Genomic DNA, 22612 nt, shown 5'->3' with positions numbered 1-22612 from the left:
TTAGTTCAGAATTAAATAGCATTGTAACATATTGCTCCCTGTTTACCTTTAATACCTCAGCCAGAGAGGTTTTGTTTGTCTGTTAGGTGATCCGTGCAAATAGAACCCATTACATTTTGAAGCGAATTAAGCGTATCAATATTTATTCCTTTTTTAAAACTTTATTATTTGATTGATGTGTAGCTTTATATTTATTTTAGGGATATTTGAGATTGTAACCTACATTTTTCTTGGTTTAGTTTTTTTTACTATTCTTACTGGAGATCTTAAAAACGTTTTATGTTGTCCACCACTGGACTAAGTAATGGACAGATGTTTTAACTCCAGCAAGCACTTAGTAAACTTTACACAAATGATTTACAATGTGTTGAAAGCAATCATGCATACAAACACAAATTACTTTAATCCTAACCTTTTCTGCACATGCAAAGTGAAGCACCTTCTTTATTTCAAACATTGCTTTTCTATGTAAGGTAATTGTGTTGAGCAGAGCTTACCTGCAACAACATCATATGGTCATGTTTGAGGTTTAAAATGCACCCACAACCAATAGCCTTTCAATCTAAAAGGCCAGAGGTCACTGTTTGATGTTAGGAATAAATGTATGCCCTAAAGCAAAGGGATAAACTCGGCTACCAGCTTGTTTCATGTTTGCAAGTTTGATCATGTGTTTGAATGATTTGACCTGAGAATAGATGCAGTCTGTAGCCACAGGGAAGAAGCTGGGTCTGAGACGCTATATGATGACATCAGACAAACGTTGAAGTCCTGGCAACAGCAACGAGGATTTAAAAGAATGAAGGGGAAGGAGGAATCAATGCCTTGCAGGTGTGTCACAAACTTCCTTACAAACACACCTGGCTGCTTTATAGAGCTCCAACGGACAAAGGGTAGCTGTGTAAATATTACCAAAACCCTCTTGAAAAATCCAACGGTCTAGTCTCCTTCCGTTCCCAGTTTTAGTTAGTCTGCTTTCAAACTAAATATAACCCAGACATCTGTCAACCGTTGATTGCTTGTAAGCTAGCAAAATGTATAGAAAATAGCAACCATACAACAGTTTTTGAATAAAAACACTTCCATGATGAAATGTGGCTGTTCAGAATCAGATCACTAAACACTGCTCACAAAAAACGCTATTATGTGGTTTGAAAGTGCCAATAAATAATCAAACTCTGCAAATGTTACCATTAGCCACCTGGCTAGCAGCTACAGTTCTTTGTTTATCAACCATGTAGCCATGAGAAATGGCTATCAGCAAGCAACCACACAGTGCAGCAATGTGTGATATTTATTAGGATTGAACATTTAAAATACAACTATTTTTTGAGAATAAAAAGCAAGTGATTACTGAGTCTTTGTTCTCCATTTTTTTCATCTCCTATGGTTACTGAATGTAGATAACAAGAGTTTTTTGCAATAGATTTTGACATGTGGTTACTATAACAAACAGTTGACAGGAAATCATATTGAGTCTACAGTGTTGTGGCAATTGTTACATTTATGGTCAAAAATATAACTTAAAAAGTACGTATCTAATATTGTGCATAGAGTGCTTGATCCATTGCCAGCTAGTATTGCCATGCGTTAATGGCTCGTAACATGGCTGCCAGAGGATGGATCACATACATGAGTGTACAAGAGCTGATACTTCCTGTCTTTTGTCTATCTTTTCCAGCCACCTGCCACCACACAGCTCCGCTCTGGTCTCCTAGTTCTGATAATGAAGGCCGTTGGATAATCCTCTCCTGCAGGAACATTTTTCTGTCCATCCCTCCACATTTATCATTTAAATGGCTACTATCTTTCTCTTGCTGCATTCTCCATGACCTTGGGTTTTCTCTTCATACACACCAGAAAGTTAGAGTACGTAAACAAATATGAAAACAAAGGCTACAATTATTGTAATTATATTAAAATTGCATATAACGCAATGATATAGAATCAGAGACATGTGACAGGTTCTCTAGTGGCCAACATTGGCATCACACCAGTTTCTGTTATTTTAACTGGCAGTTGGAGATTTTTGCTATTTCAGGCAGTGTGTATGCTGAAGTGTGACTATATTTTACTCTGATGGGGGCAGCCAAAGCCAAATGACACATTCTGTTTTTAGAAACAAACCACAGAAATGCATTAAATTGTGCTGTGGGAAGAAGGGTGGATTCACTTTATGCGCCTTTTCAGACAAGACGACATGCTGACCACATGCGGTGTTTGTAAAAATGAGTAAAATTGTGGCTGGTGATGGCATAATATACAACAAAGCCTTTTTACAATCTCTCTATTACAGCTGTAAAGTTCTCCAAGTTCTTTCAGCTGCAATGGAATGAGGTAAGTGATTCAGACACAACATCTAAACAACAATGACAAGATAGTTAAACATTTCAAAACCATAACATAAATTCTATTTTACAAGTGTGCTTTTATGGAAAACACAGCCAGGGAGACATCCAGCACAAAGCTAAAACTGAATTTATGGCAGTATGGAGGAAGCAGCCTTCACACAACATGTATGTATGTGTGTATGAAACCACAGTCTGACAACACCCAGCAGATAGCCTTCAACAACTCTCAACTGCAAAACCCTCAGACACTCATGGTTGGGTCTGAGGCTGTAAATAAGAGTTTCACTGCATCAATATGACGGCCTTGAGAATTCCTCATAACAATATTATCACAATGGCTACAGAAGAAAAAAAAAGTCCAATTCCTCTTGTATTATTGTTCATTTTGGCTGTTTTTTGGCAAATTAATTTAGGGATATAGAAGGAAGTAAACACAATGGGAAAGGTGAGAAAGGAAAATGATTAAGGAATAAACTAGGGAGTATAATTTACAAATGGAAAACCTGAAAGCATTGTATGACCTGGCTCTCTTGAAAAAAAAGTGAATTCTTAAAGTCTTAGATGTCATTGGGAGCATTGGAGCAATTACTTTGGTGTTTGACACAGTAAGAAGTCCATCTATGGAATCCATTTTTTACAACAATATATACAACAAATTGCATAGCTCATCATTATAGTGGTGGAATCAAAACCAAATAATCTACAGGTTTAATGGGCCAATCTTGAATAGATTTAAAAAAATTTAAAAAATCCATAAAATGTTGGAAGAAAGGTAAACATGCAGAATTTATTATTAGAGTTTTGAGAAACATGAGGTGTATAATAAAGTTAGCATTGTTTACTGAAATGGCAAAGTCTTTACCATGATAAAGATATAATTTGTTCCTTGAAAGAAAATACAGTTATCTCAGATTAAAGCTATTGATGTCGGGTTCGATGATTTAAAACAAGATTGCTGTCAAAATAAAATAGTAAAAAATGAAAAGAAAAATATATCAAGGTTAGTTCTACGACAAATAAATCAACCGGTTAGGAAAACATAAACACATTAAATACATTTGCTAGAAGATTGCAATGCTATAATCCTATGGAAATTTCCGCTGCAATTTACCTTTGTATTGAATTTGTACTCAGGGACATGCCCAGGCTTAAAAGATAGTCAGAGAAAGAGATTGGGATCAACAGGGGGAAGTGTGTGACAGTTGGAGGAAGAAGTTGACAAACACAGCTTCTTCATCCAGTCTGAGTGTCACTATATGTAGACTTCCTGTGCAGAGAATTGAGCCAGGGACCATTTCCTGTTAGTGACACAGGCCAAGGTCGGGGTTAGCCTCTGCTGTGGGACAGGATTGACCTCAACTATGAAACTACTACTGCTGTGCTGATGTATGTGATTATCACATCTGCTCAGACTGCTTCATTCTTGTTTGAATATTTGAGTTCTGCTCACAGCAAAGAACCTACATTGAAGGGAAAAAGAATAATACACTTAACCTCAAGCTGATATGTGTGTCACCAAGCACTTGTACAAGTATGACTTGAATAATGTCCTGTATATTTGTTTTCAGATGACGTTTTGTCTATCTACATAGACATGTATCGTGTTCTTAGAGCTGTCTGTTACATTTGGAACTACAGGCACAAGATGGTTATCTTAGCTTATCATAACCAGGTTAGCTATCCCCAGTCATTATGCTAACCTAAACGGGTCTATTTTTGATAAACTGTAATCCAAACTAATCGGTTTCAATGAGGAATAACATTTGAATGTTTACCTCTACACAGTTTAGTGTTTTTCCACAGATAAGTCTAGGCCTAACCACCACACATTAGAATGCTAATTTATGCACAGCAAGATACCAGTGTATCCCTCGCTGTCTGATAGCATGCATAAACAGATTCATTACTCTGGCACGAAACCATCAGCATGGGAGAGCTGCCATTATCAGCCGGCAGCTAAACACACCAGCTGCCCCGTCTCTGTGTCTCGTAAGGACACAAAGTAGTGAACACACACATTAAAGCATATTGTACAGACTATGTTGGAGTGAGTAAAGAGATTTCAGAAATTGATTGCAGGCCTGAATGGGTAAAATAGGTGTGGATAGTGAATGCGATGAGCAACCATCTTTTAAAAATAGGGAATATTCAGTTTTTTGCCCTATTCCGCAAAGACAATATTCTAAAAAGCTATTTACATGGCTAATAAAAATGAATTTTCCACTAATATTCAGAAATCAGAATCAGAAATACTTTATTTATCCCAAATTGGGATTTTTTGTTTGTTACCGCAGCAAAATACAATACAATATGAAACATATCAAAAACCCTGAAATAAAAAATATATATATAAAGATAGTGAAATGTGCAATGAAATGGAATATTAAATGAAAATATAATATAAGTCTAAGTGTACAGTGTAAAGTGCTCCCTTTTACATTCATACATTTCCTACTCCTATGAAGGGCTTAACATGCCAAATATGTTGTTGATCACTCCAAAATATAAGTGGAACGACTGAAGCTGGTTGTGCCATATTGCCATATATATCTGTGTGTCAACATAGCATGTTTCAAAGATTTCCACTGGTGGTAGACCTGTTTGATTGTTCAAACACAGCCTCCGTTTTTAATTTCCTCAACCACCTTATTTAAAATGAAGGAGTTTCGATATTTGCGCATATCCAAAAACCTTTTGATACTTGAAGTCTCTAGGAGCCACTTAAGGTTATCTTTGGCATGTCATCTTTCCATTTAGATATAACGTGTAATATTATTTTCTATACTTGGTGGCGGTCATTAGATGCACAAAGATGTAGATTTAGGGCCCTGGTTGACAGGAAAGGGAGGGCACAGGTAGAGGTAGCGCACACAGTTCCCAACAGACAGAAAAAACATACAGTCCAACACACACACACACACACACACACACACACACACACACACACACACACACACACACACACACACACACACACACACACACACACACACACACACACACTTCCAGAAATTAAAATAAAAACGTGTACATTCTCCTCCATTTACAACAATTTCAATAAAACACAAATTAAAAAAGCATATCGCAACAGGGAAAATCCTCTGTGTTGTGTGTAAGATCTATCTTCATGTATATTAATGGAAACTGCAAAAGAGAATATTCGCAAAGATCAAATAAATCCAATACAAAGTGTTTTTTTTCTTTTTTGTGATTTGCTTCTGATTTGCTTTTGGACATGCTGCTCAACCCAAGCCTTTCAAACTGTTGGTTAGTGTACAATACACATAGCTGGTTGTAGTAAGCAAAGGGCAAACTGTGGTAATAATTCCAATTGAGATGGTTCTTCTGAATGTGTTGTACATGTGACAGAATACAATTGGCAATCCAACGTGTTTTAATCTCAAATTGCTACATTCAGAATATGCTGTCTACATGACCTAAATCCAACTCTGAAAACTACAATAGCATATTCAGAATAACAGTGGAAAATGAGTGTGCATGTAGTGCAAGCCAACTCTTTTAAATGTCTGACAGGATTATGTGGTTATAGAGGGATAAAAAGCTTGATCCTCAGGTGGCTTTCTACAGATGAATACAAAATAAAAACAGGTTAAGAAAAAGGAATATATTGTAGTGTGTCTTTGTCATCAAAGCTGTGAACTCATCTCTGAAACTGCAGAGCAGCAGTTCAGAGGATCAGAGAGCCTGTCATTATCCGATTATTGTCTCCAGTGACAGTAGAAATTATACCTCTAAGCATCCATGAAAGAAAACTTGTTGTTATTATCCAAACCACTGTAATCCAACGCATCAAAGTGATAACTAAATACTGAGCAGCAGCCAGGACTCTGTGTTTCTCTGTCCACCTCTTTACTCAAGCCAAGTGGATAGTTGTAAAATAAATGTGCACCTTATAGAAAATTGCTTTACTGCCACCTCCTTATTAGGCCGGTTTCAGATCAATTGTATATGCTCAATATTTCAATTTGCTGTGTCAAACTTTTCAGTCTACCCAAACAAATCTTAGCTGCAGTCCAAGACAAACATTGATGGTGTCACGCCAACAAATGCTCTGAGCCGAGGAATAACAATGCTATCATCAGTCCACGGCTTGGTGATGAAAAACATGACCAGCTTAAAAGAAGGTTAATCACAGCATGTATGATCAGGACAGATTGGTTGTAGTATTGTTACTGCAAATAGCAACGCAGTTGGCCATTTAGGCCCATTAGCCCATAATGTCCTGGCCCATCTTTCTCAAAATACAGAAATCAATACTTATTTCCACAAGACACGGCACTAATGTAATCAATATTCATATGATCAATCAGAAACGTGACTTTTACCACTTTCAATTCAGGGTAGAACCAGAGTAAACCAGTTTTCCTTGTATCCACTACAGCGGCACCAGTTTTTGGCCCTCAAAACTGGTTCAATCAGGTACCAACTAGTTGCCCGGCTGCAACCAAGAGCCACAGCCGTATACGTCAGAGTCTCATACTCGAGGCTGGGGCAGGATTAACCTGGAGAACAAACAGTTCATGGCAAGTACGGCACGAGTTGACACTCTCGCTTGTATTGTCTAGCGCTCAACACATTGTATGTGATAGACTAAGGGGCGGGACATCTCTAAGTGGTTGACCAATCACAACAGAGCTGGCCAGCTAACCAATCAGAGCAGACTGGGCTCTGGTTTTAGAAAGAGGGGGAAAAGAGGTGCTGCAGCACAGGCAGAATGAGGAAAATAAAGACCATTTTGAACAGTAAAGCATGTAAACATGATAAAATATGAAACTGAAATGAGCATAATATGTGAGAGACACATGTTGCTGTATTCTGGTCAAAGCTAGCTGATGCTAATGCTGTGCTTGTGCTTGGACAGTCTTCTTTGGGGGGATTATCAAAGGATAAATTAACCCAAAGCTTCACAAAAACTGACTGATGCAGCTTTAACATGTCAGCAGTTCATGGTCAGACAGCAGTTAACCAAAACCCAGGATTTAAAGCAAAGATACATTTTTTAAATGTAATGTAATATAAAGGAACATAATCTGTCCCTTCGTCGGAGCAACTTTAACAAAGTATTGAAGATGAAAAACATCTGGCATACACTAGTAAGAGTAAGTGCCATGTTTTACTTTCACCTTGAGCAGGGGGATTGGAACCGTTGGGAGAGGCTGACTGGGAATGAGGTATTCTGGTGGTATTGGGTTGCTCAATGGTTCCGTTGACTTTTGGCTCAGTGTTTCCAAAGACGTGGAGTTGGACAGGCATTCCAGCCTTGCGGGACAAAGAGGCTCTTTCAACAGCAGTAATCCTCTGGAGGAGAGTGCGAACGCTGAGGCCTTCTGCTGGACTACAGGACACACACTAAGGTTCACACACACTGAAAAATCTCAACACACAAGAGGGGATAGGACAATCTGTGTGGGTTACACTGATTTAATGGACTAATACTGGGATTTTATTAAAAGTGGATATATTTCAAAGCTTTTCAGCTTTAGTGTTATAACTGACTAAACTAATGTGTCAGCAGATCAATCTGGATGACGACTTTTTGAATTCCAGACCATAAACCTTGTTATGGGATTGAAAGCTCTGGAAAAGCTCTTTGGTTAAGCAGTGTACGAGTCATGTCCATACTGTTGATTGTATATAAGAATTAGACGTAGCCGCCACCCATTGGTTTGTAGACTACTGTCTTCAAGCCTCATGTTTGGCATTTAGGAAGCCATTTTTTTGGACCCAAAAGTAACACAAGAGGTTGCAGCAAAGTACAACCTAACAATCACCAGTACAACTTAAAGCAACCAAAATGTTCCAATTTATTTTCTTGAACTGAAAACACGGTTAAAGGTTTAAAGTTGTAAGACAAAAGCAAACACAACCTCACTGGACAACAGCAAAACCAGACAACAACGTTGGTAGCACCACAATTAGTCACAAGGTAGCCCCCCCATAAAGCTTGTCCTGCTTTGACGTCTGTTTTACCATAATTCACTGTTTGAACGTCTTGTATTGAAGACCAACATTCACATGAAAGCCGCCTTTTCTATCAAGGATGATAAGAGTAAGAAACCAAAACAGCTTCAGGTTATAACTTTGTAGGTTCTCTAGTATATGTGACCGCTTTTACATAAGGTCATTTCTGTCATTGCTTATAAAAAAATGATTGGTTCAGCTTCACGGAGATAGGCCTTTGTCACATTAAATCATTGATGTACGTACTAATGGTATTCCCACAAAACATTTCATAAAAATGTGAAGTATGTTTAGTTGGATCAAACTACACCATATCAAACCTGACTTGACAACATTAAAGACACCTATCTAGTTTAATTTATAGACTAACCAATATACAGTATAAGTATATATTGATGGTTAATATACCAACAATAGCATGTTTCTCACCAAAATAATCTGACATCATGTTTCCATCGTACCTCCACCCTGAAGGAGGAGCTTTAACTTCAACATGATACAACATTCATTTTCACATTCATAGTGTCACTCACCCCCCCCCCCTCTGTCTTCTATCCAGCTCAATGCACTCCTTCGCAACGGTCAACTTATTCAAGAGTAAGATATAAAATCCATCCAGGGTGCATTTTTCAATGCTTCCAAAATCCACCCAGTGTATGTAGGAAAGAACATTGTTAGAAGCGTAACTATGAAGGGAGTGACAGGGAGGAGTTGAAGACGGGGGAGGGAAGGGAAGTGAAGGGGGGGGATGCTGGAGGCAGCGTGGGATATCCCTTTGAGTCATGGAAAGTGATCCAAAGAGCAGACAGCTCACAGACGGCCAAACAGCGCTCTGTCTCTTTGTATTGTCCTGTCATTCAGCTCCATTACACTGAGGGGACATTCAACAGGCTCTGGAAACACTTACTGTACTTCCTATTGGAAAACATGCATAATATCACTACTGAATACACACGTTCTCTGTATTCACCACTCCCTGGCCTGTGACTATGATGTTGAAGTTCACTTCTGTTCCTAAGGGTGCATGAAAATGTAAGTTTTTGTCTGTATTGTCCAGAAGTGGAAGAAGTACTCATATTATTTACTTAAGTAAAAGTTGAAATTATAATTGAATAACTGAATTAAAATAATATTAAATAATACTTTAAGTATTAAAATCAACAGTAGTCGTCAAGCGAAATGGCCATTTTAAGCACCAGATGTTTTAAAGTTATTTTATGAAAATGATTGGTGCATTTATGTGTTCAACTTCACTGTTGTACTTGGTAAAGGTGGGATTTATCTGAAGTACTTTATACACCTTTGGACAGCTTAAACAATAACAATACATATCCCTGTAAAGATTACTAATGTGTATTTAATATTAGCACGTGCAATGAAAACACTGAAACATTGACTTTGTTGAAAGCAATACTGACTGAAAGAGTCTGTGTGTGTGTGTGTGTGTGTGTGTGTGTGTGTGTGTGTGTGTGTGTGTGTGTGTGTGTGTGTGTGTGTGTGTGTGTGTGTGTGTGTGTGTGTGTGTGTGTGTCCAAATTGGCCAGGTGAAGATGAGCAGCAGCAGCCAAAACACCATGACATCATCTTTTACCAGACGGCTGCCTCCCCGCCAAATCCTTTGTTACCATAGCAACTCCCCAGTGAAAACAGTGTGTGTGTGTGTGTGTGTGTGTGTGTGTGTGTGTGTGTGTGTGTGTGTGTGTGTGTGTGTGTGTGTGTGTGTGTGTGTGTGTGTGACAACTGCAGCATATGGCTTACAGTTGGTTAGATGTTGTAAAATGTCACATTATAAGCCACCAGTGTCCCAGACAGTCCTATCAGCGTGTGAGAGAAGAAATGCTTCTCATAGAAAGTAAAGTGAGCAGCAGTGAGAATGATGATGTCTTTGTTTTGGGATGAATCGCTGGCCCGAAGGCATGCTGCAAATAAAAGACAAAGACAATGAAGGGAGGAAATGATGGGGGAGGAAAAAGAAAGGGAAAGAAATCTGCAGAGGTCATATCCCAGGCTGCAGATGAAACGCGTTCTGATTGGCTGCCTGCTCTGAGTGTGTGTTAGCTGTACATGCTGCAGCTGTGGGAACGGCTGCAGACAGAAGATTGTACAGCTGTTTGTGAAAATAACAAAGTGAGCAGTATGAGAGGACCTACAGTAATGTCTGCTGTCCCATGAGCTCCGCATCCTCACTGTGTCTTTCCACAAGAGCCCTTAACATGTAAAACAATTGCTTCATCTTCGTAGTTTAGTTCATATCCATCTGTTGTAGTAAAATTATGCTCACAGTTCAATATTAAACTAAAAGCAAATTTAATGCACACATTTGAAGTCGTGTGTATATCCAGCCGAGGACAGTTCAATTACAGCTCTACTTTTAGCTCTGCTTTGGTCCCCTCCAACTACTAGGACAAATCCTAGGTTGTAGTTGATAAGTAAAAAAAAAAGCTTTTCCTAATTTCCTCCATTCCCCTTCACTTCATTATGGTTTTAATTGAGGTGATTTAAAAAAGTGAGGGACAATTTGTAAGGACTTGAGAAAAGATGGTCAGAAAAAAAATACAACAGGATTTACACTATGCTGCATATTTACGGCAGATGTTATCAGTGTGGGTCATTTAAAATTCTTCCACTTCAGGCTTTAGTTGGTCGGCATTTTTCTTATTTCCTTTGGTATAGGATGCTCCAGTGTACCCTATGCTAAAGAATATAGTCTCTCTTATCATGGCTGCCACTTAGATACTTCAAAACCATTTCACTCAGGAAGGAACCTTCTTAAGTAGAAATACTTATAGACCTTCTAAATGCACCACTTTGCTCACCTAGTAGTTTTTAACTCTGTCTGCTGTTTGCTGCTGGGCAGGTTGGGAACAGTGTGTTTATCAGAGCTTGTTTCCCAAACCAGGTGCTGCTGAAAACAAGGCTGATGAGAGCGCTGAAGGTGAAGTGAAAACAAATATGTTTCTGGCTGTAAAACCCAAACATTGAGCTGAGAGAAGATAAAACTCCTGGTAGAGCTTAGAGGAACTGAGTTTTGTGCTTTATCTCTATGGGCTCCTCACTATGAGTATCATTTTTCACATTACAAACAAATGTTCTGAGTTTCCAACTTGTTGCAAGGTTGATTAAAATGATATCAGTTCCATGTGTGAATTGTTGTAAAAAATGCTTCATTGCAAATGAATATTGTGCGCAAGACTACAGCAGGTATGGTAAGTTGACAAGTTGAACAAGAACGTTGCTCTGTAAACTAAATGTTTACTCCTGGTAATAATTTATTTTCGACATACATTTAACAAATCAGTGTGCAATATACAATTCAGTTTAGTGATCAGAGAGTTGGTTAAACAAAAAAAGAAATTGAATTAAATGAAAAAGGATATTTTTTCAGCCTATGAAATAACAAGTAAACAGAACCTTAATCAGGTCAAGTAGTGTATTATTTACCATTACAGGTTGCAACGTCAAAGTGGATCACCCCCCAAGTTTTCCTCTATATTGCATTTATTTTATCTGAAAATTGGTTAATGTATTGAATACCAACACACCAATATTGTCCATTCTGTAGGTAAGTGCATAAATGTTCCATTCATCGTACCCTCAGTTTCAGCTGAAAGCAGTCAATTACTGTCACGTTAAATGAATGGACACAAGCCAGTTTACAGGGAGGTCAATTATCACTCAAACGGCTACACCCTGATATATAATATCCTGATGCAGAAACTGAGAGCATCTAATGCAAATTAAATTGATGTATCTCTGACTCCTACTCCACATTTAGCACCAACCACCTGCCAGCAAATTGCTCATTTTTCTTTTCATTCATTTCCCATGGCTCTTACACTAAGCAGCCATAATGTTCTGAAATTAGATGGTTATTACAATCCTACAAGGTCGTGTCGTTCCAGGAAAAATCTGTGACATTCAATGTCAACAGTATCGCTAACAGCAGAAGTGGCACCCAGAGGAGGCATTAGGAGCAAACACAGGGGAGCCAGTGAGAGAACGGGTCTGGATGGATGTTGAGTATTGGGGTTGAGGGTGATGGAGTAGGGGGGGGGCTCTAGATAGAGTGCCTCTGTGCTGGCCTGATTATGCTCTCAACAGAATGAGCTCACATAACAAAGGATTTATTATCACTAGCTGGAGAGTTGCTGCGGTCTGGGAACTCTGCATAGCCATTTTCTCTGCCAGGCACCCGAAAAATGTTGCCCAGCTCTGCTTTGGTCGGGAGGTTCAAACAACAACGAACCCTGTATGGGTCTCTCTTGCTCAGCCTATAAAGCAGCCAGTGTTTTGTGGAGGGTGGGAAGAGGGAGAGATTATTTGACTGACACTCATATACCCATGCTTTGCAGTTTTCCCTTCAATCTCCAATGTCTTTCCTTCAGGTATAGCAACAGGTCGATCTAGGGTTTCCCCCATAAGTGATTATAGGGTGCTTTTGACAACATTTTAAATTAGGATGAGGATTGTTTAAAACAGGAATATGTAATGTTTCAAAGAATAATCAACATAAGAAACAATGTTATACAATCAAAATACCAAATATCCATGTAATACACTTGGCAGTGATTCCTAGATTTTAGCACCTGTATTTCAACTGACCGAAGACAGAAACATCTAAATTTCAATGTTTTTTTATATGTACACATCACAAAACTACGACGTAAAAATGTGCTGTAATAATTAAAACATTTATAAAAACAATTTGGGTGGAAGCGACAATCTGACAAAGAACTAGTAACATTAGAGATAGCTAAACGCAAAGGATTTTGGATAGCTCCCAAAAGAAAGCCCATATTGAAAACATGTAGAACATTTCAAAGCTGAAGCTGAGTCTGAGTTAGCAGTTGGGCTGTAGAGCAATGTCATTTCTAGCAAGAAAACATTTAAAAGATGTTACATATTAGGATTTAGCATCAAGGGCTATGTGGCTCTTTCACTGTTGTTTGTTGTTGACATCTGCAGGTATATGTACTTGGGGAATTTGGTTTAGAACATAGTGGATTATGGTCAGAAACGTTTTTGAACCTTTGCAGTAAATGGTGTAGCTGCTAAATGCATTATGGTGACGAGCTAACTGTGGCTAATGTTAGCAATCATTAGATATTTTAAAGTTTTGCTAAAACTAATTTCTCCTGGTTGCAGGTGAAATGTGTGTTGAAATTATTGCTTCTTGTGGATGAAATCATCATTTAACATCAATGAGATTATCAAGTAGTACCATCAACATTAACAACTAAATCCGACACTAGCATAACACGCTAAAACCATGCTTACATCAAGTTGATATCACATACATTGTATTGAAAGTTAGCAGAATCCACCTGACCAGCACAGCCTACACTATTGTGTCTGCTGCTGATAACGAAGGACACACTGAACTTCCAGAAACATCCAGAAGATCACACCCAGGACCAATAAAGTGTTAATCTTCGATGGAAGATTTCTGATTATGGCAGCATAGTGATTTTTAAGGTTTGACACTTTTTACTGGATATATTTTTGGTTTATCAAAGTAAAAACACATATTGGTATGGAACATTTCAAATATATCCTCCAATCAAAACTAGCAACCCTATTCTCATGACCTCATTTATTTAGTCAATGATTGTAGCACTCATGCCTATTACACTGTATCAAACCACTGGACAATGTAACCAAATGGCACTCTTACTTGGGCATAAAATATGTACAGCACATATTAGCCACCTCTTATCAAGCATTAGTAACATATTATTTCATTGTTATTCAAAAATGGATCACAGAAACACATTGTGTTGCCTTCCAACCAAATGATGTGCATATTCTGTAACATTTGGTTCTGTTTCACCTTATGAGTAGCTGCATGTATGATACATGCATGTAAATAACTATAAATACAGCATAACGCAGGAAGAATAACTTGTAAATCATGATATCAAAATGTTTCACTACTTTTAAACCCGACTGCACTCTGTGTTAGCCACAAAAAAGAAAAGAGAACATGTTACAGTAGCTTTATGATTAAACTGTCTGAGACCTGCACTGCCTTTCACACAAACACACACACAACCTCAGAACCTTGAACACTGTGAAAACTGCCTTTTATATTAAATGTGTTAAGCATCTACTTTACCTGATGGAGTGGGGGGGGTGTGTGTTGGGTGGGGTGGTCCAGTAACACCACAGCACTAAGCAAACACACTGCTGCTGCTCATAAAGACGAGATTGTAGCATACACTGCTGCAGACAAAAAGACAAAACTCTGACTGGGATCCAAAGAGGAAGCTCCTTTCTTTGTTGTGTCCCCCTCCCCTCTCTCTCTCTTGTCGTAAGGGTCTCTCACTCACTGCCTCTTCTGAACACACACACACTGTCTCTCGCTGTCATAACACACACTGGGCTAAAGCCATGTGGCTGCTGACACACACAGTCTGCTGCTGCTAGTCCCCTCCCTCTCTCTCTTCCACTCTCTTTCTCGCCATCACACACACACACACACACACACACACACACACACATACACATACACATACACACACACACTACACACACACACACACACACACACACACACACACACACACACACACACACACACACACACACACACACACACACACACACCTCTCTCTCCCTCTTTCTCTGGGGTGTTCCTGTCCGGTCAGTCTCGCCCCAACACGCTGACACAAGGCGCTCGTTCTTTTGGATAAAGAAATGCTGCGTTGTTCATTAAAAGCTGCAGAAATGTTCACCTTAAACAGGACTGGAAGGTAAACCAGGTTGCGAAAAAATAGTGGAAACAAGTGCAAGGGCAACTGGCCATTTATTCTCTCACACTGGAACTACTGTTAGTCTGAGCCATATTTTCCTACATGTTCACCTCACCGGAGTAGGGTCGATTCTACGCTTGTTTATTCTAACTGACATGCCTTTCTTATGAAATGTAACTATAAGTACATTTGATTTAGGGTTTGAACATAAGTATGGAATTATACAACAATCAACATTTGAACATGGTTAAAAAAACATCAGAACATGCAGTTACTCAAAAACCTCATATGGAGTTTTTGTTCATGGTGGTGGAGAGTACTGCACATCATTCTTAGTGGGTTGAGATTAGTCACTATGCATGCATCAGAATCAGAAATACTTTATGTGATTTTTAGGGTTCTTGTGGCCTGTATGAATAATTTTCCTGTGTAAAGTTTACTTTATTATGGTCATTTTCTTCGTTTGTGTCTTGCCTGTAAATGTCCTTTTTGAGACGCTTAGATTGGGGGATGCTAAAAAGAAACTGTGTCTGGAGAACATTCCTGCCTACTGCAATAACCCCTCTGTTAACTGGAACACATCACTCTCACTTGACACTTGACACTTTCATTGTACATTTATACTTTATTTAATATTCCATTCACTGCACCACTATGTATATAATATCCTGCGTTATATTTTGTTAACTTCAATAGTCTACTTGTCTCACAGTGTAATGATTATTTATGTTCATATTCAACTGTATACACACACATATATAATAATATATATGCCGGTTTATTTGTATTTATACTTCTTCTTTAAGATGTCCATACTTAAGAATTGTTTATTTCTTATTATATTTTATTTCTATGTGCGATGATGTGTACTGTATTTTATTATGCTGCTGCAATGCAAAAATGTCCCAGTCTGGGATTAATAAAGTAATTCTTATCTTTCTTATCTTATCTTTGTCTATATGCAACATATACTCACACTTTTCATGTTATGTCTTGTGAAGAATTCAGTTGTTTTGTATGCGTTTTCCTACGAATACCTAGCAACAGAACATTCAGTGCTTCTGGTTTTACTTAGGTACTTAAAATTAGCCGACGTTGAGGTCTAGATTTCAGGAACAGAAGTCTCCAAACTTAAAGTCATGCTAAGCATTGCTTGCAATTTGGCCAAGTGGCCACTCATGGTATTGCAATGATACACCCCCCTGTGGCCAAAAGTATTTTTCCATAGTTCATTATAAAAGAGAGGTCTTTTACACCTTTGAAGGACACTTTGTACTGCAAACACAGTCAAGTACCCCCCTAAATTCTGTGACGTCATCAGAAGGAAAAATATATGGCCTGAAGGCATAATTAGTGGGAGAAAAACAATGTAAAGATTTAGTGTGTTACTTACAAATTGATAAGTTATATGTGATTGTTGCCATCAGAGAATATTTGCAGACTTTATTGACAGTGACCCGTATGTTGGCTTTGCTAGAGAAAATCAACAGACATAGAATATGATGTCCTTAGAGAGTCAATTTAAAGGCTGGGGCACACAAATACTGTGTGTACATCCACAATGTACCACATTGTACTCCGGGGTCGGAGACATGTAGTGGTGCAGAGTTATGAAATAACACTTAGAATACAAAAACTGATTCAGATCAGCTTAAAAAAGGGCTAAAGTAATGATGTTTTTCAGAATTTACAGTACATCCAAAGTGGTTCCTCTCTAACCATACTTCTTATCTGGGTCCAGAAGGTCTCCACTATGATATCATCAAGCCTGAATTACAGCTGAAACCACTGTGTGCAATCTGTGTATACAGTATGTTGTCCTGCGAATGACAAACTGTAAATGCCGAACATTCCCAAAAGGCTGGGGGGGATTCATCATGATTTATATGAAGTGTACTCATTCTTTGTCAGCTTAAATAACACAGCTGGGCTGAAACAGAAAAAAAACACCATCCCAACCAAAGACTGGCTGCGGCGTAGTCAAACTGATGTTATCTATGGCAGCTGGTGGGAAATTTCCTCAGCACACACTTTAAAATGCACAGATTATAACTGCTGCAAGAGCATTGTTAATCACCACAGCATTGTCTGACCACCATTTCCAATTCTTTAGTAAAGTTAAAACAATGCATGACTCCTGTTCTTCCTATAGCATCAGTTCGATGTATTTCATAAACAGGATATAGTGGCTAGTTAACACTTCTATTGAAAATATATAATTGTTTGATTCTTATTGACGTCCATGCTGTATAGGTCTTGCTGTGGGGTCGATGCTTCTGCAGAGAAGATTTTTTCACCACCATCCTTCCAAGATGCACGAAAATGTACGGGTGTGTAGTTGAACCCAAAATGATTGTTGAGGTCAAAGATGGCCGTGGTCCGAGCAAGGGGGTCAGAGGTTGTTAAGATCTCAGTTTTGGTATTTATTGTTTACGGTTTTATTTTGAAATGTATCTTGTTTTGTCACTTCCTGTCTTGTCTTGTTCACTTCCTGTCTTGTCTAGTTTACTTCCTGTCTTTAGTTTCCCTCCTGTCAGATTGTCTGATCGTGCTCACCTGTTGCCCCTGTGTGTCTCCTCCCCCTTCCCAGCTGTTTCTTGTCTTGTGATTACCCTCCTCTGTATTTAGTCTGTGCTTTCCTTTGTGTTCTTTGTCGTGTCATCGTCGTTATTTGCTGTTTCCCTGTGATGTCTTGCATCTCCTTCGGCCTCCTTTTCCACCGGTTAGTCTGTGTTTTCTTTTGTTACTTCTCCTTCATTGTACATTTTTATTATCAGCTTTTTTTATCAATAAAAGCTCGACCTTTGTTATACATTTGAACCCCTGCCTCCTCTATTGCTTCTGCGCCTGGGTCCTTTCCCCCAATCCTGACAGAGGTATGGAATAGGATGCAGGGAGTAGGCCGTTAATACCCCGACTTTACACCCTGGCTGGTGAGTGTATTGGAAGAGTGTCCCTTTTTTGTATTGGCCCTTGCTTTGCAATTAGTAATGCAAAAAAAAACATGGCTAGTTTAAGGAAAACATGCGACTCAGTTGCCCAATTTTCCGGTTAGAATTTCCCATTCCAATTCGCAGTTTTTTAATGCAATTCTAGGTTCCAATTCCGCATTCCAATTCCAGGTTCTAACTCCAATTCCAGGTTTCTGTGCAACATTCCTACTCCAGGTTCCATTTCTAATTCCAATTCAGGATTCCAATTCCATTTTCTAATCCCAATTACAGGTTCAATTCAACATCCCAACTCCAGGTTCAATTCCATCCTGACAGTATTAGCCCGCAATGACAAGATTGCTTCAAGCAGCTAAAAAGATTATGCAGGGCATATACAAAAAGAAGCAACAAGTGCATCTTTGAAGTTTCCTTTGTGTGCTTCTCTCTGCATGGAGCGGTAAAAAAAGCACCAGACATGCAGTGTGACCAGCCTGCAGGTAAACCACTGGGGGTCAAAGGTAAATTTCTCTTTTATGTGTATACACACACACACACACACACGCACACGCACACCACACACACACCAACCAGACAGTAAAAGCTCTCTCTCCTTTCATCTTTAATGAAAAGCATATTTGGTTCTGCTCCCCTCCTCCCCATACTCCACACCAGCACCCACGCAGCCATTCAGATCCTTTATAGAAACATACAGTGTGCAGCGCTGCGGGGCTGAGCCGAGGGAAGCGCTCATTATGAACATCAAAGCGCCTCGATGGGCGCTGACTTGATCCTTTCAGATGATTGGAGTATCTCACTCAGGGAACAAAAAGCTCGGACGTATCTGCGCGGGATACACATTCAATTACCCTGCGATTCAGGGCCGGCAGAGGGGGAGGAATGTAAAGATTTTGAAGGAAGTGGGTCATCATTTTTTTTGCCAGGATATGCTTGCAGTTGACGGGTGGTGGATCAAACTCCCACATGTTGCACCCGGGGCCCGGGGCCATGCTGTAGGAAGCTGCGGCTCTGTTGTGTGCCACCACAGAAACAGCTCATTGAAGACCACTATCACCGAGTGGTGTCAATCCACATGTCATGCTCCATCTCTCAATGGTGACATGTTGTTCCCGTGTTTTCACGACGGCCAGCAGGGGTTTATGTAGACAAAAGTCTGGGAGCGCTGCTGTTTTGAGGGATTACTGAGTTTAGCTGCAGGCATTTTCATTATGGTGGTGTTTGAGACAGAGAGCAGGGGAACAGCAGAACACTAGTGCCACCTACTGCTGGTCATGTGACCTGCTTCAACACTGGACAGGAGAAATAAGTGGCAACACATATGACATTTACTTTCAAAATAGGTTTGTTAATAAACTATTTTAATGGAATTTTAGAGAAAAGGTAAAGGAGAAAAACAGACACTTTATTTCCTTCAATGATTTGCGGTAATCATTTGATGTGCATATAGGAGACACTTTCTTTAATGAAGGTATAACGTGACTATTTTCGCTTTTAAAAGACCTATGGGATTTGTTGATGAGATGTGTAATTTCTTCAACCATTTTTAAAACTAGCGAAATCCTGCAATGGTGGAACAGACTAAAATTCCCATGACCCCATTTTTTTCTTGCGTTACCGCAAGTAATTAAGCATCAAATACAACAGATTACATCAGAATGTTTTTTTACATGTTTTTTTGGACTGATTTTGGTATCTAATTTGTATATTTGTGCATTTACGAAAGGCACATCTATTGTAATGTTCATCCTCATGCAAGGTGAAGTTCCTTAAAAGGACACTGAAGTAAAGAAAGCTCTAAAAACTGGACTCTAAAAAGGAGCACTTTTAATTTCAAAGATTGAAAAGGTTTATTGCAAAAATCATCAATCAAAATTGGGTTTCAGGAACCGAGTCTGGATGTTGAGTGACAGACAGAATGTATGAGGGGGGTGTGAGGAGAGAAACAAACAAAGAGCTGCTGACCTGCTGCTGTTTGAATGCTTACACTGAGGAATTTCCACACACAGGTACAGAATTCATCCAATATCCTCTATGTGTCCATCTGCTCCCAATACAGACAGGTCAGTACACAGTAGCACAGAATGGTTCCTTCGTAAAGTAGACAGAAAAGTAAAATCCATGCCTTCATGGTTGTAATGTAGGTCTTTATGGTGTTCCAAACTACCATTTTCAAAGGCTATGATGCTAGAAATATGTATAGCAGAGCTCTAATAGGGCATTGATGGATCCTTGTCTGTTACTGTCCTCACACCGCCCTCATACATTCTGTCTGACACTCAAGGGAAACTCTAAAAAGATTAATAGGGCCTTTTTAACAAAACTAAGATTCCTCGGAAAGCACAGCCTATGCTATTTTCATAAGAGAAATAAGAGAAAAACTATGCTTTCATCCACCTTTGAATTGACTGCGCTTTTAAATGTATTAAACTTTGGTCTGCAAAGTTTCATGAAAGCAGTTGAAAGAACAAACTGAAGATAAAACCTCCTTTATTGAGGTAACTAAAGCTAACAACCTTTCACTTCTGTCTTGATTTGTTTTGTTGCCTTTCACTCTTCTTCCTCGCACTCTGTTTGACACATTGCTCGGGAAAAGTCTCACCTCTCAGAGGACGGCAACAGCAACAGCTGGCACTAACAGGTGAGAGTGAAATAACATGATCTGTTGATGACCCTCCATTCACTCTCATCCTCCCTGTCCCACGGCATCTAAACTTACAGTCCTCCATGGTAACGTATTGTCAGTGGTGAAAGTGAGGACATGACTCTGATGGCTGCCGCATCAACAGTAATAATGAATGAGCTACAGCTCCCTGCAGGGGGTCTGCCTCCTGCAGAGAGAACTCCTGCAGTCCATCATCTCATGCTCCAAAACCAAACTTAAAACTTGCAAATGTTTTCAAACTAAATGCACTGAATTAGTCTGGTTTTTTCCGATTTGATCCCAGAGGGTTATTAAATCTTATTTCCTGTTGTTTTACGTCTGTAAAGGACTTTCATTCTGAAAAGCTCATTGGTTGTCATAACAAAAGGGACATTAGGAACATTGAGCATTTAATGTTCAATTATTTTATTACGATTTTAAATTGTATATTAGTTTTATTAGTGTCATTAATGTTTATCATTTATTTTAAAACCATTCTTTTCATCAACAGCGATTGGTATGATATGAAAACACAGAGGTATTATAATTTACATTTTCGCTGAATTTGTGAAGGTGCGTGAAGTAATGATACGGATGAAGAGATTTACGTAGTAATGTGGAATAATAAGCGTTTCCCTAATACTTGCATCTTTATTATTTAAGGTTGCTGCTGGTGTTACAGCTTCTGCTGTTCCTGTTCCTGAGCTCTAATTATCACCTCAGTGTCACCACACACACTTCTCCCTTTGAACTGTCTGTGCTGATGACACACACCGCTTTGATCAGACACTTAAATCACACCGGGTTTTTAAAGCAAAGGTCTCAATGCACCACGATGACAGGTGAGTTATCCTTTTATTGTTAAACTGGATACAAAGATACTAGTAATTATAATAATATAAATAACAATAAAAACATTACTTTATTTTTTTTGTATGCAGTTATTCTTATTATTCGCATTTTTTTATTTACTGTTATTTTTTTTTATTTTCTTTTTGTAACGCTATTTATTTTATTTTGTTTTATTTTGTTAAAAAGAATTGCAAATATTAGATGGAAGAAGTTTCCTTATGTGAACAGTTTTAATATTAGCAAAGGTATTAGAGAAATATTATTATATAAATCAAATAAGTGTTTGGACAGATTAAGGCCTAAAAATAGCTTAATAGGGTGAACAAAATACACAAAAAAAGTATAGAGAGAAGACATCATCAAGGAATAGAGATATGTGACTTATAAACAATGTCAAAAAAGGAGAATAAAAGCAATAAAAAGATAACATATAAAAGCAAGTCATTATAAGTGATTAAAACTAGGGTTAGACTGCTTATCTGTCAGTTTCATTGATTTAATTCAGATTATTTTTGTGTTATATTTGATCAGGCTGTAGTATTTATCCTATTTGCTACACAGTGATCCCATACCTCTCCCAGAGTGTGTAGCTATCTGCTGGACGTTTCTCATTCCTCTCTCTGTTTAGTTAGAATGATGCGTGTATGTCTCCAGATAAAGTCTAAACACATCACTTCCTGTGAGCCAGAGGACTTCACCAGGAAGGAGCAAGCAGACACTGAGTGGAAAAGTTTTACAAAGCTTAAATGTGTTGGATCACTGCTGAGTTATGTGAAGAGTTTCTCTATGAAAATGTCACATGTCTGAATAGCAAGTGGAGACATGAACAGTGTGGGTTTTTTACATTAAACGTTCTCAGTGTAAAGTAGTAAGCATTTTCCTACCTTAAATCTCACTTTCTTGAGCATCATTCTTGGATCCAGGTGAATAAACTGTGAAAATAATATATGTCACTGCACTTTTCCAACTCCTTACTCCAATCAGTAAAGACTTCTTTAAAAAAAAAAACTCAAATCAGTCTACCCTCTCAATCCAAATCCAGAAAATACATCCAAAGAGAGTGACGGTGATCTCCGCAGGTTGGTG

The 22612-nt window shown here is 38.7% G+C and overlaps 1 protein-coding gene across 3 annotated transcripts in view; it reads right to left on the bottom strand.

Moving 5' to 3' along the window:
- The window catches only part of phldb1b (pleckstrin homology-like domain, family B, member 1b), a 117332-nt gene extending 94720 nt beyond the window's left edge, over nt 1-22612 (bottom strand). Inside the window, exons 1-2 of one of the 3 annotated variants that reach the window (XM_063907753.1) lie at nt 22550-22612; nt 22411-22458 (exon numbers count right to left, since the gene is read on the bottom strand). In XM_063907753.1, coding sequence (XP_063763823.1) covers nt 22411-22437 — 27 coding nt within the window. In that variant the 5' untranslated portion in view covers nt 22438-22458; nt 22550-22612. Of the gene's footprint in view, nt 1-14445; nt 14678-22410 lie in introns of those variants that run through there. The other 2 variants (XM_063907752.1, XM_063907756.1) reach the window with 2 other exon arrangements.

This window comes from Eleginops maclovinus, chromosome 18 (assembly GCF_036324505.1).
Source record: "Eleginops maclovinus isolate JMC-PN-2008 ecotype Puerto Natales chromosome 18, JC_Emac_rtc_rv5, whole genome shotgun sequence".
Taxonomy (NCBI): Eukaryota; Metazoa; Chordata; class Actinopteri; order Perciformes; family Eleginopidae; genus Eleginops; species Eleginops maclovinus.
Note: the sequence above shows the minus strand (reverse complement) of the source record. Positions and strands in the feature narration are given on the sequence as shown.